The sequence below is a fragment of the Colias croceus genome, chromosome 19, assembly GCF_905220415.1.
Source record: "Colias croceus chromosome 19, ilColCroc2.1".
Taxonomy (NCBI): Eukaryota; Metazoa; Arthropoda; class Insecta; order Lepidoptera; family Pieridae; genus Colias; species Colias croceus.
The window spans coordinates 7,687,440-7,703,653 of NC_059555.1; the positions used below are offsets into that span (position 1 = coordinate 7,687,440).

Here is a 16,214-nt window from a genome sequence, read left to right on the forward strand (position 1 = left end):
AGTTTAACTAATTTTATTTATATATATGTTACCGGAAATGTATGAAATCAAGGAATTGTATACAATTCCTAGGAAATGTGTACAATTCCGATACCATTTAGGAAATGTATAAAATATTGTTTAAAAAACTATTTAATGCATGCATATCCTAGGAAATGTATAATCTTCCTAGGAATTGTATACAATTCCTATATCGTATTAGGAAACGTGTAAAGTAAATGCTTTCTGTAATAAAACACGTTGTTATTTTTTTTATTATAGCTCTTATTGATACAATCGGGTAACAGTCATACCGTAAAATTGTAATAATATTATGTTCATAGTTCAGGATACATCGCCCATTTTGGCAAGTGACTACTATCAAGCTAATTTTCCGTTTGTAGCTTTATTTTGATGAGACGCCCAATAATTTCGTGTACGAAAGTCTCGATTGTGGTAGCTAACAGAGATAACAAGGATAAAAAATTTTGATTTGATGGTTCTCAAATATTTATTACTAACTGAATGAATTTTTTTTTGTTCAATCTCAAGATAATTACCTAAATTATTCGAAAAAATATTTGTCCTTCAAAATCTATGGTTTGTTCAAAGAGTCCCCCTTTCCAAAGTGTATCGATAACGAGGTCATCATAAATTATTAATAACAAGCTGATTTTTTTGTTTTCACTTACTTAATGTTTATATAATTCAACAGACATATTGTCCTACAAATTGCGTAATAAATATTTGAGAACCATCAAATCAAAAAATTTTATTCTTGTTATCTCTGTTAGCTACCACAATCGAGAGTTTCGTACACGAAATTATTCGGTGTCTCATCAAAATAAAGCTACAAACGGAAAATCAGCTTGATAGTAGTCACTTGCAAAAATGGGCGATGTATCCTGAACTATCATATTATTATCTTCGATCGTTCGATCTTCGTCGACGGAGCCCCGCTTCGCGGGGCTCCTATTTCTGTGTAGTTTTTTTTTAACAAACCTAACCTAACCTAACGGCTAACCTAACCTAAACCTAACTTAACTTTGAGGGCGAATATCTCGGCTATTTTTGATTTTAGAGAAAAGTTGTTCCTATAAAACATGCTTATATAAGCGTAATCTTTACGATAAAACAATAATAAATAGGTGTTATAATGACACCAACTCCATCAAAAAATTTTTAAGTCCTGCGCCCCCTTTGCTTTAGTCCAACAATAGCCTGCGACATATCAATATCTTAAATGTTTTACATTTCCGATAGCTATTTAGGAAATGTATAGATTTCCTAGGAAATGTGTATAAAATAATTTATTTCACACATTTCCGTACGATTTTAGGAATTGTATACATTTCCTAGGAATTGTATACAATGACGGATTACATACATTTCCTGTAACATATACATTTTGGTTACACCTATAATAATAGTAATAATATTGTAATACTGTGATTATAGCTCATGTAAATTATAAACCATGTCACAGAATAACTAGTAACTTACGTTAACCATGACGTACCTCTATACCTACTTGCTGGCGTAGCACTCTACCACTAGTGCTACAGTGCTACGATAGTACATACAAGAATAGTCTACATAATTTTTTATTTCCAATATTTTGATGCCTTTGGACATAATTTATTTCATGAGTGTTTAATTAGCTTCATACCCAGATATATGCTACTTAAATATTGATGGTTCAATATAGTTAATATTACTAAGTGAAGGTACCGTAAAGACGTTTTTATACTATGGCGCAATAGGTTTACTACAGTTGTGTTGATGAATCTTATTAAATTAAACGAATACAATAAACGAAAAAAATAGTTTCCTTTAGACACTTTTTGCTACTTTCTCTTTTTAGACACCAAAAAACATCGAATAAACCTCGATAGTCACACGTACAATTTTTATTATCAAAGGTTGATAAAATAATCTTCAGAGATAGTTTTCACTTCTCCCCTATTTAAATAATGACGGTCCACGGATAGGATAAAAATGTTTTCAAAATAAATCTGCTATTTGATATTAAATTAGCATAGAGAATAGCTTTTATCCTTTCCAGTGTAAGAAAAGAATATGAACTCAAATATTTATTTATTCAACTAGACTTCTTTTAGAAACTTTTACTAAAATGTATTCGGTTTCTCAATTCGGAAAGCAGTTTCTACAGAGAAGAGACAATTTTAGGTATATCTACTAACTAGGTTTCCGCCCGCGGCTTCGCCCGCGCAGTGAAAGAAAAACCCGCATAGTTCCCGTTCCCGTGGGATTTCCGGGATTGCGTCATTTTCCCGGGATAAACAGTAGCCTATGTCCTTTCTCGGAATTTCATGAAAATTGGTTCAGTAGTTTAGGCGTGATTGAGTAACAGACAGACAGACAGAGTTACTTTCGTATCTATACATATAATAAATCTGTAGAAGGGTCAATTCTGTACATTGAAAATATTGAAAAAATAAATAGCAGGGGGTGTTACTGGATCGATACCAAACCCAAATATGTGATTTAAAAAAAATTGTCTGTCTGTCTGTCTGTCTGTCTGTCAGTCTGTCTGTATGTGAAGGCATCACGTGAAAACTAGCGGTTCGATTTCGATGAAACTTGGTATAATTATACCTTATTATCCTGGGCGTAAAATAGGATACTTTTTATCCTGGAAAAATACGTAGAAAAAAATTAATCTTAATTTTTCAGTTTTATCCATAGACGTTGTTTCGTAGAACCGCGAACACACGTTGCGTATTATTATAGGCCTAGCCGTATTTGGGAATTGGGTCCAATAGATATTTATAAGATGTTATTGACAGAGGTACTCAAAATGGAGAAATAACCATCCACGCGAAGACCGACATCCGCGCGGACGGAGTCGCGGGCGGAAGCTAGTTTATAATATTAGTATGGATTATCTCGATGGAATGATTGTCAATGAAATAAAAAATTCATAACTATAAAAAATTCATACAAATAATAAATTATAAAATAAACCTTATAATACGAACTGAGATTTTAAATTAAAAACACTTTTTAATATTTTAACTATGAACTCATCTTACTAGAAGACTATGTATTTCATACCAGTTATCAGTCGTATCAGTAGGTATTTAAAATAAAGGAAGCATAGTTCTGTTGCAATATTTTTTACTTCTTATTTCCAAAACCCTTCTCCATACTTAACCCGCTACATTGCACCGTGCACACATACAAAGTTACACTAACATATTTTACCCATGAAAGAATTCGCATTTCCCTCATAAAAGTTCAAAGGAACACTCGAAGCAAAACAACAAACATCGTTTCCAGCAGCGCTGAGCCTTAAAAATAAGTGGGGTAGGAGTAAACCCACTACTTTATACTTTCAACCCTCGTGAAATGTTCAATGGCTCTCATTTATTTTAATGTGGAGTCGCGAACCGCTATGCTATTATGGAAGTGGAAATTTTATAGCGTAGTGTTGGTTCTTATTGGAATTATAAAACTAAAGATATTCCGCCTAAGCTACCGTGTGAAAATCACAATGTGATAGTTCTTTAAAATGCTGAAAAGTATAATCCGCTTCGTGAATCATATAGGGTTGCTTGCTTTTTAATTATTCGATTTGAGAAGCCCCAGTGGTCGTATTAACAAGAAATGGTGATAGTATATCAAATATGTAAGCTGGCAAAGGGGCAATGGTTTATAATACACTCTCTTCTTTCGAACAGCGAAAAAATCTCGTTAATAGGATTTTGAATAATGTTGTTTATGATTTTGAATACTTTAATGCTAAGTTTTAATACAATCATAATTGAAGGGAATGTTTATTTATTTCAGCATTTTTTTCCTATTATTTGTTTCTGAGCCATAATAATTGTACAAATACTTTTAAATGAAATTAATCAACAAACCTTACGCAGCGTAGACACTAACTAAATCATAACAAAAGCGATGTGTTTGTATCCATTGTTCAGAATCTCGTGCGTGAATGTAATCGGGTTTTAATCATCGCCTCTGAGTGGTTCGTAATTAATCATGTTAATTGAACTTTTGTTGGCGAAATCCGGACCTTTCCAAGTGCTCTTCTGAGTCCTGTGAGTAATATTGCTCCGTGGAAACAACCGGTTGATTTGCCCAAATTGCGGACTCAGGTTGCAGTGCCTTGTGCAGAAATACTACCCCTTAACTATGTAATTAAATATTTATGTGGAGCTTGAAAGCGGCCTTGCGTTGAAGTAATCTAGCTTATTTTATTTTTAGTCCAAGGCAGGTGCTTTTAAAGAAAAATACAGGAAAATAAAGTTTAGATAAATGAGTGAAAATGATGGCAAATATTTCAAAACATGCATTGATAATTCTTTTTACTAAAGAATTAGAGTCAATGTATTTTTTTAATGTATTATTACATATACAGGAGTAAATTTAATACAATATTAAAAAATAAAAAAAAGTGTTCGTCTGTCTTTCTGTTTGTCCGTTCTAATCTCTTTTTTATCGCGAATTTCCCACGGGATTGACACTGAAGCGCGAAAAGCCACGACTATCGAGTACTATACATATCGAACATCCATACAAACGATGTCGCTTTACAGATAGTATTTAAACACTTTTGCATACATTTGAAGTATTAACCTACTTACTATAAACTCCATAATATTTTGCGATACTTCTTTTAGTTAATCATTCCACTCCCTTGCTTCCAATTGCTTTAAGTCAGCTTACAAAGACTTGCATAGCAGCAGTATTATTGCAGATGTAATGAAATAGTTAACTTTTTATAAATAGGACAAGATTAAAAAATAATAGACTAGATTGCAATGTCTATGTGTTATAGCATTTTTAGCAACTTTTTTTAAACATAAGGAAATTAATAAATGGAAAACATTCTATTGTACACCATGAACACAATAAAAAAAGAAATATAATTACAATGAATAGACGCAATGAATTGCTATCATCTTTTTTAAATTAAAATTATTTATTTCGGTCACTGGTTCCATATTATAGGAATAATGCACATTATCGTAAACCTTTTTTTTATTTAAATAGGTAATTTTTAATAGCATACACACAATTAAATTTAACTACATTAACATAATCTATTTCACCTATTCGCCAAAGTGTTTATTTTAATTAAACGTAACAATCTACGTCATTTTCAATTGGCTGTCCTTGAAAAACTTATCAAGTATTTTCTACATAATTCAAATAAAAATATACTTTAAATGTTGTTTTTAACACGCATTTATTAGCTCCACCTGTCACTTGTATGTTTGGTAACTGACTCCTTTTGACTCGATTTTAACTCTATTTAAACCGACGGAATTAATTAAAAAATTTGTTTAGTATGATTTTATCCAATGATGTAGGTAATTCTTTATTTGTGATTATTTCATTGCTAATTATTATTTATAATTTCTATCATAATAGTCACGTTAACTGAAAATATACCCAATTATCCAGGACCAGTCAGTGTAATGTTGCTTTTTTTAATATTTCATGTGATAATAGGAATCTCTTCAAGCATGTAGGTACATTACTTACACCCCAGAGAGCAGCGTATATGTAATTATCAACGTTTAATTATAGTATTGTAATAACATACATATTATATAATATTGAGATATACATTTATTAGTCTAAGACCGATGACGTATATCTCGCAATATGGTAAACTATCACACTACTGAATATTAAATTGTGATTGTGTCTATGGTATCTTGCTTTGTATGAAGTATAGGCCACATATTCTAATATATAAAATGTCTCAATAATATATTCTAATAGAGAATACATTTACAGTGATAGACCGGACTCTCAGTGGAGTTTCGTTTGCAAAAATTGCGGACCTCAATCTGACTTCTGATATATTATATTATATAGATCCCAGACATCCTATAAACAGATGTTGCCAACCAGTTTTGTGATCCAAATATCGAAACTCGCCATCTTAGAATGCTTCCCCCACTCCCCCATGCAACTATTTCACTGTACGAACTATTGAATCGTAAACAATGGACTATTGTTAATTATTTAAAATAATAATTTAAAAAATATATTCATGAGTTTTCAATCTATAGTGGTTTAAAGTTAACTCAAAAATGGACCATTTTCGTAAATTTTCTAAAAAATCTTAGAGAAAGTGTAAGAAATGTATATAGTATGCTATATATAAGTGATCTACTCAATAAGCTCTTTTATTTGATACCCCACACGGCATGTTTTGGAAATTTTTATTTTTTTCTTTGTATGCCATATTTAATTACCGGGGTGCGGGCAGTGGGACCACAAAACTGGTTGGCAACATCTGTCTATAGGATGTCTGGGATCTATACAATATATATCAGAAGTCAGATTTAGGTCCGCTATTTTTGCAAACGAACATCTCCTTGGAGCCTGCTCTATGAATTTCCTTACCCATACATTAACAACAACGTCTCTCTTGAAATAATTGTTATATAACCCACATCGTTTACAGCTTCAATGTTTTGATCTATTTTTTTGCACTATCCTTTTGCCTAAAAAATAAAGTCGTTGCCTATGAAGTACGTGCTCTATATCACTTCAGGGGCGTTGTGTAAGGAAGAAAAATGACAAATGTATTGTAACATATCCCTATATCCCTAAACACTATTGTGTTTATACACAAAGAACTTTATAATATAATGTGACACAATCATGAAACAATCTTTAATCTCCCAGCATTGTTTAGCCATAAAACATAGCTGTGAACCAAATTAAAAGAGCTTTATAAACATTTCTTCGTGTCCCAGAAATCGCGAACAAAAGGCCCTTTTCAGAATGTCAGTAAATGCTATTAAAAAACACAGACCGGTATAAATAAGCGTCCATTAAATAAAGTGCTGTCATTAGATAAAAAGGACGGCTTAAGAATTTTTAAAAGTATATTTTAGGACTCATTACATTAATGGTTATTGGCTTCCGTAACTTTGTAATGTGCTGATCGATTGCTGAACAAGCGATCTAAGCGTTTGGTCTTTGAACAAGTCAAGTCAATGGAATTGATATTGGTGATGATAGAGGAAAAGATTTTCTTCTTCTCTTCTCATAATATGAGCTAGCAAACCCATATTGTATCCAATGATTATAGTAATTTAAAACACATACTTATTCTTTCTTTTATTTCAGGAAGATTAATTTATATCACATATTATTTATATGACTTCAGCTACGTAATTGTATTATTTGGTATTTTATAACTAAAAATATATTTTAGTGATAAAAATATTAACATTCAAAAATACCAGTAGTACCGTTAAAATTGCTATTTTTCCTTCTTGACATTATAAAATTTAAAGAGCTTCAATATCGGCAAGGCACATTTAAAATGATAACGAAAATATCTTTCGTCGTCGAAAAACATAATTCAGAGAGGGTTACGGCTTGTAATGTTTGTAATATGTTGGTAAATATATCGCTTATAAAATATGTATTAATAATTGCATTTTATGCTGAAGTATTAGTGCCGAGTGACTGCTATTTTCTGTTCAGCCACTGAACTGGAAAGGCGCGTTTTACTCGAATGAAAAAAGAACTAAAGTAGATTATATAAATATCTCTATACTTACGTGTTCAGCGCTTATTTTGTAACGTTGCTGCAAAAATATGATTGTTATGTTTGAATTTTTCACGTCGTTAAAGATCTCATATCATTGTTTCGATTATTTGGAATTTTATGTTTATCCAAATATTAAATATTCATAAATGTTGTATTTAGTGTGGTTGGTTAAACAGAACACAAATACAACTATTTCGAAATTGTCCCCGTAATTTTTAAACACATCTAGGTATTCTAATATATAAAAATCAATGCCACTTTTCGTTGTAATTCCATAACTCGAGAACGGCTGAACCGATTTCGATAATTCTTTTTTTATTATATTCCTTGAAGTACGAGGATGGTTCTTATGTAGAGAAAACGTTAATATGTACCACGGGCGAAGCCGGGGCGGACCGCTAGTATTTAAATAAAAATGAAACCCATTTCGCGTTGTCACGGCATCACGTGTGAACGGGTGGACCTATTTCGAAAATTATTTTTTTATTATATTCATTGAAGTACGAGGATGGTTCTTATGTAGAGAAAACGTAAATATGTACCACGGGCGAAGCCGGGGCGGACCGCTAACAATATTTTAGTTTGTATGTTAGTGACTATTATCCCTAACACTAGCTACAACTTACAACATTTTATAGATAAGCGTATTAAATAATTTCGTGGATGAAGGGATTTATTTAGTAGTTTGAAAAATTATGATGTAAATAAGAAAGCAAGTACCTAGGTTTAGGAAAGGGTTTTTCATCTCGTGGCAATGTATCACTACATAGTATAAAACAAAGTCGCTTTCTCTGTCCCTATGTCCCTTTGTATGCTTAAATCTTTAAAACTACGCAACGGATTTTGATCCGGTTTTTTTTTAATGGATAGAGTGATTCAAGAGGAAGGTTTTAATATACTTGTAATTTATTAAGTTTTAGACAAAGCGGGCGAAGCCGCGGGCGGAAATCTAGTTAATTATATTTTGAGTAAATGTAATATGTAAAATTCAACGTAAATATTTCTTATAGCATGAACGCAATTACTGTAAAACATCCATATCGAGAAATTCGTAATCAAACGGTTCTGGGAATAGCAAAAAGGCTACATAGAGAAAATCGCAATGTAGCAATTTCCTTGAATGTGTGTTTTTGATCAATGGCCGTAAAATATTGTACATATATATTTGGGTTTTAAAAGTAATATTTTGTATTCATTTATAATTGTATTTATTTTTAATAATATTTTGTATTTATGAATAAGTTATAATTTTTAATGATTCATTATTGAATAGTTGCAAGGTATATATATAGATAGTAATATTCCGGTCATTGGCGACTGCACACGGTGACTCTTCTCCATTTGGGTCCCGCGGCTCATTTTCCCAGCGCATATGTTGTCGTCCTCTACTTCTCTTGCCATTTGGCACATTAGTATCTAGAGGCCTTTTTTTGTAAGTTGGTAAACCTTCCTAAGATACCCACGGCCCCCGGGGAAGGACTGAAGGAGCCGTGGGTTATGTCGGATTCTTACCGTCTACGACTAAAACCCCACTGTGTTCCGTCGAGGCGCTTTAATGATGGGGCCGCGGGTATTGGTTGCAATTCTTCCGCGGCTTTATCTAGAGGCCTAATATTTTCCCAGATATGAAGTGTATCCAGATACAGAGACTTTATTTTCCCAGACACACCGAGTGAAACCTAAACACACAGCATGGAACTTCCGACAAAGTAGCATTTATTTATTCAGGAAAGCGGTTGAACAGATATTTATTTACTACAAGCTGGCAAGGCTATAAATAAGAACTTGTGGAAATAGTTTTAATTATTATTTACTAGCTATCGACCCGCGGTTCCGTGTGAACGTACCTTATCGCACGACGTTCTTAAAACAAACTTCTAACAAATAAATCATCAAAAATTTAAAATTAAACATAACACAAATATACATTGAAATGTTTTTCATATACATGAAGCGCAATAACTCTTATCTATAGCCATTTAGTGTAATTTTATCTGTGTTTCGATAAATCTAACGGCTTTTATAAGAGCTTAGCTGTTTTATCCCAGTGAAATAAATTGAGCATTTAACACGCTTAACAACGTTAGACAAATCGAACGAGAGACAATAGATGAACTAAGAACCACACACTTTAAAAGACAAACACAAACCTTTAATCCAAAATAAAAGGACGTAACCACGTCGCTAATTGCCGTGGATTAGACAATGTGGAAATACTCTGTACTAGCTGTGCCCCGCGGTTTTACCCGCATGGCCCCGTTTTTATTGGACTTAGGGTGCTGATACATAGCCTACAGCCTTCCTAGATAAATGGACTATCTAACAGTGGAATATTTTTTCAAATTGGACCCGTGGTTTCTAAGATTAGCGCGTTCAAACAAACAAACTCTTCAGCTTTCTAATATTAGTGTTTTACACAATTTGCGTGTTACTTGTAGACCATCTATTGGAATGATGTTCACTTCATACCTGCACGAATGCAATAAATGAACGCTATCCGTGTCGAGTTTGAGAAATGGCCGGTTATCTGGCTTTATGGGCCATTAGCTAGCTCATTTAGCGATATAATAGATATTAAATACGATCACTATTACATTAGATTCGTAGGTCAATGGATAAATCTTTGTTGGCAAATTTTAAAACGTATTTTAAAGCTAAAAATTGCGTATAAGAGACAGCTTTTACAAGCTTTTGGTGAAACGTTAACGTAAAAACGAGTTTTACATGGTTTTATGCTTAGATAGATAACACTTATACTTACTTATAAATATCTCGTGACACAGTGTAAGTTGCCATACTTCTAGGAAACGGCTTTAACGATTTACATGAAACTTTATATTGTACATATTCTGTAGTGTAGACGAGATTATAATAGGTGTTGTTTTGGTAGGTCAATCAATGAAATGCCATTAGCTCCATGTATCTATAATAAAAAGTATAACAATAATAACATTTAGTTCCATTAGATAACTGAACGCTTCTTTGGTAGGTACAACGTTAAAATCTTAAGCAAGAAAGCTAAAAAATAGCTTAAGCTTTTTGCTTTTAAGCGTATAAGTAGCGCGAAGTTGTTAGTTGCGATTCTCGGTAGATTAATAAAAAAAATGATTGCCTTAGGGTGCGTTTATATGACACGGAATGTTACAGTGTGTCGGCCGCGCGGCGGCTGCGCGGTCAGCCACGCCACTGCGAACCCGGACCATTTCCAGTTGAACGTAAAGTTGAAATTAATTTGAGTAGGTACTTAACTAACTGCGTGGCCGCCGCGCGGCCACCGCGCAGTTAGTTACTCAAAATTAATTTCAACTTTACGCCCTAGTTAATAAAACATAAATTTGCTATAACTGAACAGCCACCGCGCGCGTCGTCCTGCAGCCTTAGTATTCCAGGGCGCAGTAGACTGATCACCTACTTACCTTTAAAGACAAATCGATCAGTAAAACGAAATTGAAAAGCATGCCATGCTTCACGTATATGATAATAATTATCCACTTTTATAGAAATTTGCCTTTCTTGCCTCTCGGACAATAAAACTTCGTAAGGGTATCAATTATTTATTTATTTATTTATGAGACTTTATTGTACATACAAGATGTTCCATCTTGTATGTACAATAAAGCAGACCGGGTTTTTGTTATTTGCTCATAGTACTTAGTTTGCATATAAAACATGTACGTTTATTACAGGATTAGAAATCAAAATACTAATCTAATCATCTTCTTTACAGTTCTCGATTGCGTGGTATCCAGCTGGGGCGAGTGGTCAGAATGCGACACATCTTGCGGGTCTGGCAGCATGGTCCGCAGCAGAACAGTTCTGCAGGCAGCCGCGCACGGTGGGAGACACTGCCCATCGCTGGTGCAGCGGCGAGCGTGCCAAGCACACCATGGCTGTACCGCTGATAGCGATGTGCCTTTACGAGGTGAGTAAAATATCTGACAGCTCCTGTGGGTCTGATAGCATGGTCCCCAGCAGAACAGTTCTGAAGGCAGCGGCGCGCGACGGGAGACACTGCCCGTCACTGGTGCTGCTGTGAGCATGTAAGGAGTAGGTAGAGGTAGGATGGTTGTACAGTTAAAAAAATATTTCACTGAAAATTATTGCTGATAAAATAATTCAGTATATTATTAAAATAACGTTTTTACGACCTAAAATAATATTACCGACAAACACAATATAATTCCTTTGATCTCTTATTATTTTAACCTGGATGTTATGAAAATAAAGGCTGAGATGTAAGGTTAGGATCAGGTGGAAACTACTGGAAAAACGTCTCAAACTGACACTGAAAGTATGCTGAAAGTTCATTCTTTACTAGCGAGAACAGTGCACCTGTCAGTTGTCACATGTTCCCATTTTCCACAAGGATAATATATCATTTCACTTAGGTATTACATTATGCATCTATACTGATATTATAAATAGAAAAATTTATTATATCTATACTAATATTAAAAAGCTGAAGATTTTGTTTGTTTGTTTGATCGCGCTAATCTCAGGAACTACAGGTCCGATTTGAAAAATTCTTTCGGTGTTAGATAGCCCATTCATCGAGGAAGGCTATAGGATATATATCATCACGCTAAGATCAACACAAGCGGAGCCACGGGGGTGAAACCGCGGAGCGAAAATTCCTTTACCATTAGAAGGTTACTTTACATAGGCTATATTATTTGTTTCAGAGGAGACAGCAATGATCCTACCAGGAGTTTTATCCCTCAGTCGTCATTCCAACGACACTGTGGATATCAGGAAGAACTTACGGCTAAGGAATCCAGATGATCCTGAATCGAACGCACATAGAGAGTAAGTGACATTTATCCGGCTATGAAAAGGATTCCTTTTAGTTAAGTTATAGGAGTATTGTGTCCTTTAAAATAAGGGTTTAGAAGGTATTTTATTGTTTGAGTATCTTAAAATTGCCATGTTCCTTCAGGCTTATCAAATATATAAGTAAACGATTTATTTAGTATTTAAAGGTTTAGGTTATGTTACTATTTTTGTAATAAAGTTTAGATTTCAATTAAAATACCTACTGGGCACTATAGAGCAGTGGTGGCTCAGTGGTGAGACCTCGGACTTCGAATCGATAAGTCCGTGGTTCGAGACCAGGCGAGCGCGCAGGAAATAAATTGATTTTTCAATTTATCTGCGCATGTTGTAACATCACGACTGCTCGAACGGTGAAGGAAAACATCGTGAGGAAACCGACATGTCGAAGAATTAAAAAGTTCGACGACATGTGTCATCCGCCAACCCGCACTTGGCCAGCGTGGTGGATTATGGCCTGTACCCTCATAGGAGGCCCGTGTCCCAGCAGTGGGAACGTATATGGGCTGATGATGATGATGATGACCTACTGGGACGTGATCTATATGATAATTAGTAGCAACTTGATATGTAGCAGTCTATGAAACCACATCTGAATATATAATAACCTAATCATTGTATAAATCAGGTAAACCATAATCCCAAAATAGGCAACCAAGACAGTTCCTCGAAATTCAATTTTGACCCTTTTAGTAGCCACAAATTTAATCAACGTTCAATATTAATCTAAGATTATTTCAGGTACTGTGTGCAATTTGAGGTGGTGAAGGTCTCAAAGGCGTGTCACACTGACTCCGACTATAAAGCTTTAAGAGAAGGTTCGTAATATTGGATTCAAGATTAGATGTGATAACAGATACTTTAAAATAAATTATGGCTTTTTATAGAAAATGGTTGTGGTCACAAACTGTTTTCATGGTAATATTAGACGGTGTAAAAAAAATGATAAATTGTACTTACTTGGAATCCTGATGTTGACGTTGATATTTCTTGCTCATTTACTATTAATGATATTTTGACCAGACCTTGTCCATTCTGTCCAAGAGCATAGGATTACATTTCACCCCGCTCACTTGCAACATCTTCACGCTGAGATCTTTACATTAGACCAATTCCATTCTGCATGTTTCTCTTCGATTCTGTTCTTTGCATAATATTTTCAGATCTCTCTAGATTCTAAATTATGTCCAGGTAACACAATCTGCGTAATGTGCGAAGCGGCAGCTCTCAAGCGCGATCTCAAGTGGCGCTGCAGCGGGCACGGTGTGTCGGGCCACGCAACTCGCTTCTATGCGCTCGTGGCCCCACACTGTCATGGGAAATGGGCACGAGCGCAGACGCTTGACAAGCGGAGCGATTGTTGCGCGAATCCCGACTTTATCTTCGTGTAGATATAGTCTAATTTACAATACTGAAGAAGGGAAGGGGTTACAATACTGCTGGATATCCGACTTCCATGAGAATAACTCGTGGAATTAGGACTTGTATTACGCTCTCGGTAGGAGCGGTTGCTGTGCAATTCCGACTTTATCTTTATGCAGATAGAGCGCGTTTTATAATATTCTGATACTATTGAAAAGTTGAGCGGCTTCTGCGCAAATCCCGAGTTTATTTTCATAGAGATAAGAGGCGTTTTACAATACACTTGAGAAGTGCACGAATTTCGACTTTATTTTCATGGAAATAGGACACGTATTGTCGCGTTTGTTCGCGATACTGTCGGTAACAAGTGCAGCGGCTGCTCAAATCTCAACTTTATTTTCATGAAAATAAAATGCGTTTTACAATAGCATCAGCGTTAAGAGCCGTGGCTGCTCGAATTTCAACTTTATTTTCATTTCAATAAAGCGTGTTATACGATACTCTCAGTGTTATGCGGAGCGGTGCTCAAATCTCGACTTTGTCTTTATGTAAATAGAGCACATTGTACCGTACTTGTTATGTAATATTTGGTTGTAATAAAATGTTTGATGTGACTGTGTTTTATTTGATCGGAACGTTAAAGATGTAGAGATGTCTACACGCAGATGCAAATATTTTATATAATGCAGGTTTTCTTCAAGTAGTGACTCTTTTTATCTGCATTTTCAGTTGCTTTTTTTTGTATTATTATACAGGGAGTTTCCCATTATGTGTAGTTTAATCAACGGAAATTATAGTGTTCCAGACACTAATTACGTAAAAATACATAAAACAATACATAAAAATAATTATTTGTTTTTTTCTTAAACTGTGCGTAAATTCTTTGTTTCGTGCGTCCCACTTTAGGGTGTTTACATAAAGTGCAAATAAAATTGTTAATGTCACAAGTATTTTTACGTAATCAATGTCTGAAAAACTATATGTTACATTGATCATAGTAAACACAATCTACCCCCAATACTTTGCATTATACATATCAAACCATATAGTTTTGTTGATTTACCTTTTTCAATTACTTTAAAACATTTTATCATACTCAATCACCATAATCACCAACATATAGGTTATTTTAAGTGGTTATATATATATACAATAGATTCAACATACTATGCATTTAACAGACAGATTAATTATTATGTGATCTTAATAAATCATATCTTGATACGTTAGTATATTGCTATCTGTTATCTAATATTCATTGCGAAATTAATTACTGTATGATATGAATTGTATAGTATATTGTATATGGTTGTTTTGCTGATTAAAATAATTTTGGTTTCACTTCAAATCAATCAATATTTTAAACAAATATTTGGTGAGGAAATTAGAGACATTTCTCAGTGCCATAATATGGATGTATTAGTTTATTATAAAACTTTATCGGTCAGTGTATTTTAGTTTTAAAATATAAAGATTTACATTATCTTAGTTTATAAGGAATACTCGCAATAGGTAGTTATAGTTTTTGACTGAATGAAAGTTAATTTTATTTGTAAAAAATGTCTCATTTTATCATACAGTATGGATACCGCTTAACTCTATTTTGAAATATAGGGTGACTCTCATTTTTAAATTTAAAGATTAGTACATAATATTATTATGTTTATTGATATTTTATGGCAATGAATTCAAGCGTATTCGTTGATGTAGAAAATTACTTTGTTCTTTTTATTAACTTGCATCTGAAGGCACTTTTAAACGTAATCTTTTGTATTTAATGTTAAATACGGTTTAATTATAAAATAATATTTTACTTAAACATACATATATGTATAACGTCACATTACGTCTATAGAAATAATAGATTGTGAATACATATCTAATGAAACCCATGTAAATAATTATAGTTCTTAGGAATAAATTACTTTAGCTAATAAATAATTATGCAAATTAAATACCTAGTGGTTTTATTTCTACACAATTCCTAATTATATACTGACGTACGTATTTGGTAGAAAATTTGTTTGTTGCGTGATTAAAATTATGGCTACTTGACGTGCGAATTTTGTCACAAATAGTGCTAAAACAGAATACATTAAAATCTTATTCTATGAAATTGATGCTTAATATTTGAAACAAATATCATTCGTACAGTAAATTAATTTTAAAATTTCAATAGGAAGGTACAACATTAAATTATTAATTACTTAAATATATCTCATCTCATCCCTTTATTGTAATATATAGAGCTACACTACCACTGTTACCATACTCCTCCGAAAAGGCTGTACCGATTCTTATGAAAATTTGTGTGCCGATACAGAAGTGAAGAAGCACCTAAACATGTCATAAACAGTGAACCAGGAAAGTTTCTAAAAATGGTTATTATTAACAATAATATAAAATATATAAAATAAGTATTTATTTATTTATAATCTTTATTGCATACAAAACAAATACAAATTTCACACACACAGACAGGACATTT

General features: G+C 33.5%; 1 protein-coding gene across 1 annotated transcript in view; it reads left to right on the plus strand.

Annotated features, from left to right (window-relative positions):
* The window catches only part of LOC123700588 (somatomedin-B and thrombospondin type-1 domain-containing protein-like), a 36,160-nt gene extending 20,479 nt beyond the window's left edge, over nucleotides 1-15,681 (plus strand). Inside the window, exons 3-6 of the mRNA XM_045647849.1 lie at nucleotides 11,262-11,456; nucleotides 12,217-12,340; nucleotides 13,106-13,182; nucleotides 13,556-15,681. Coding sequence (XP_045503805.1) covers nucleotides 11,262-11,456; nucleotides 12,217-12,340; nucleotides 13,106-13,182; nucleotides 13,556-13,755 — 596 coding nt within the window. The 3' untranslated portion in view covers nucleotides 13,756-15,681. The remainder of the gene's footprint in view (nucleotides 1-11,261; nucleotides 11,457-12,216; nucleotides 12,341-13,105; nucleotides 13,183-13,555) is intronic.
* The last annotated feature ends 533 nt before the right edge of the window (nucleotides 15,682-16,214 follow it).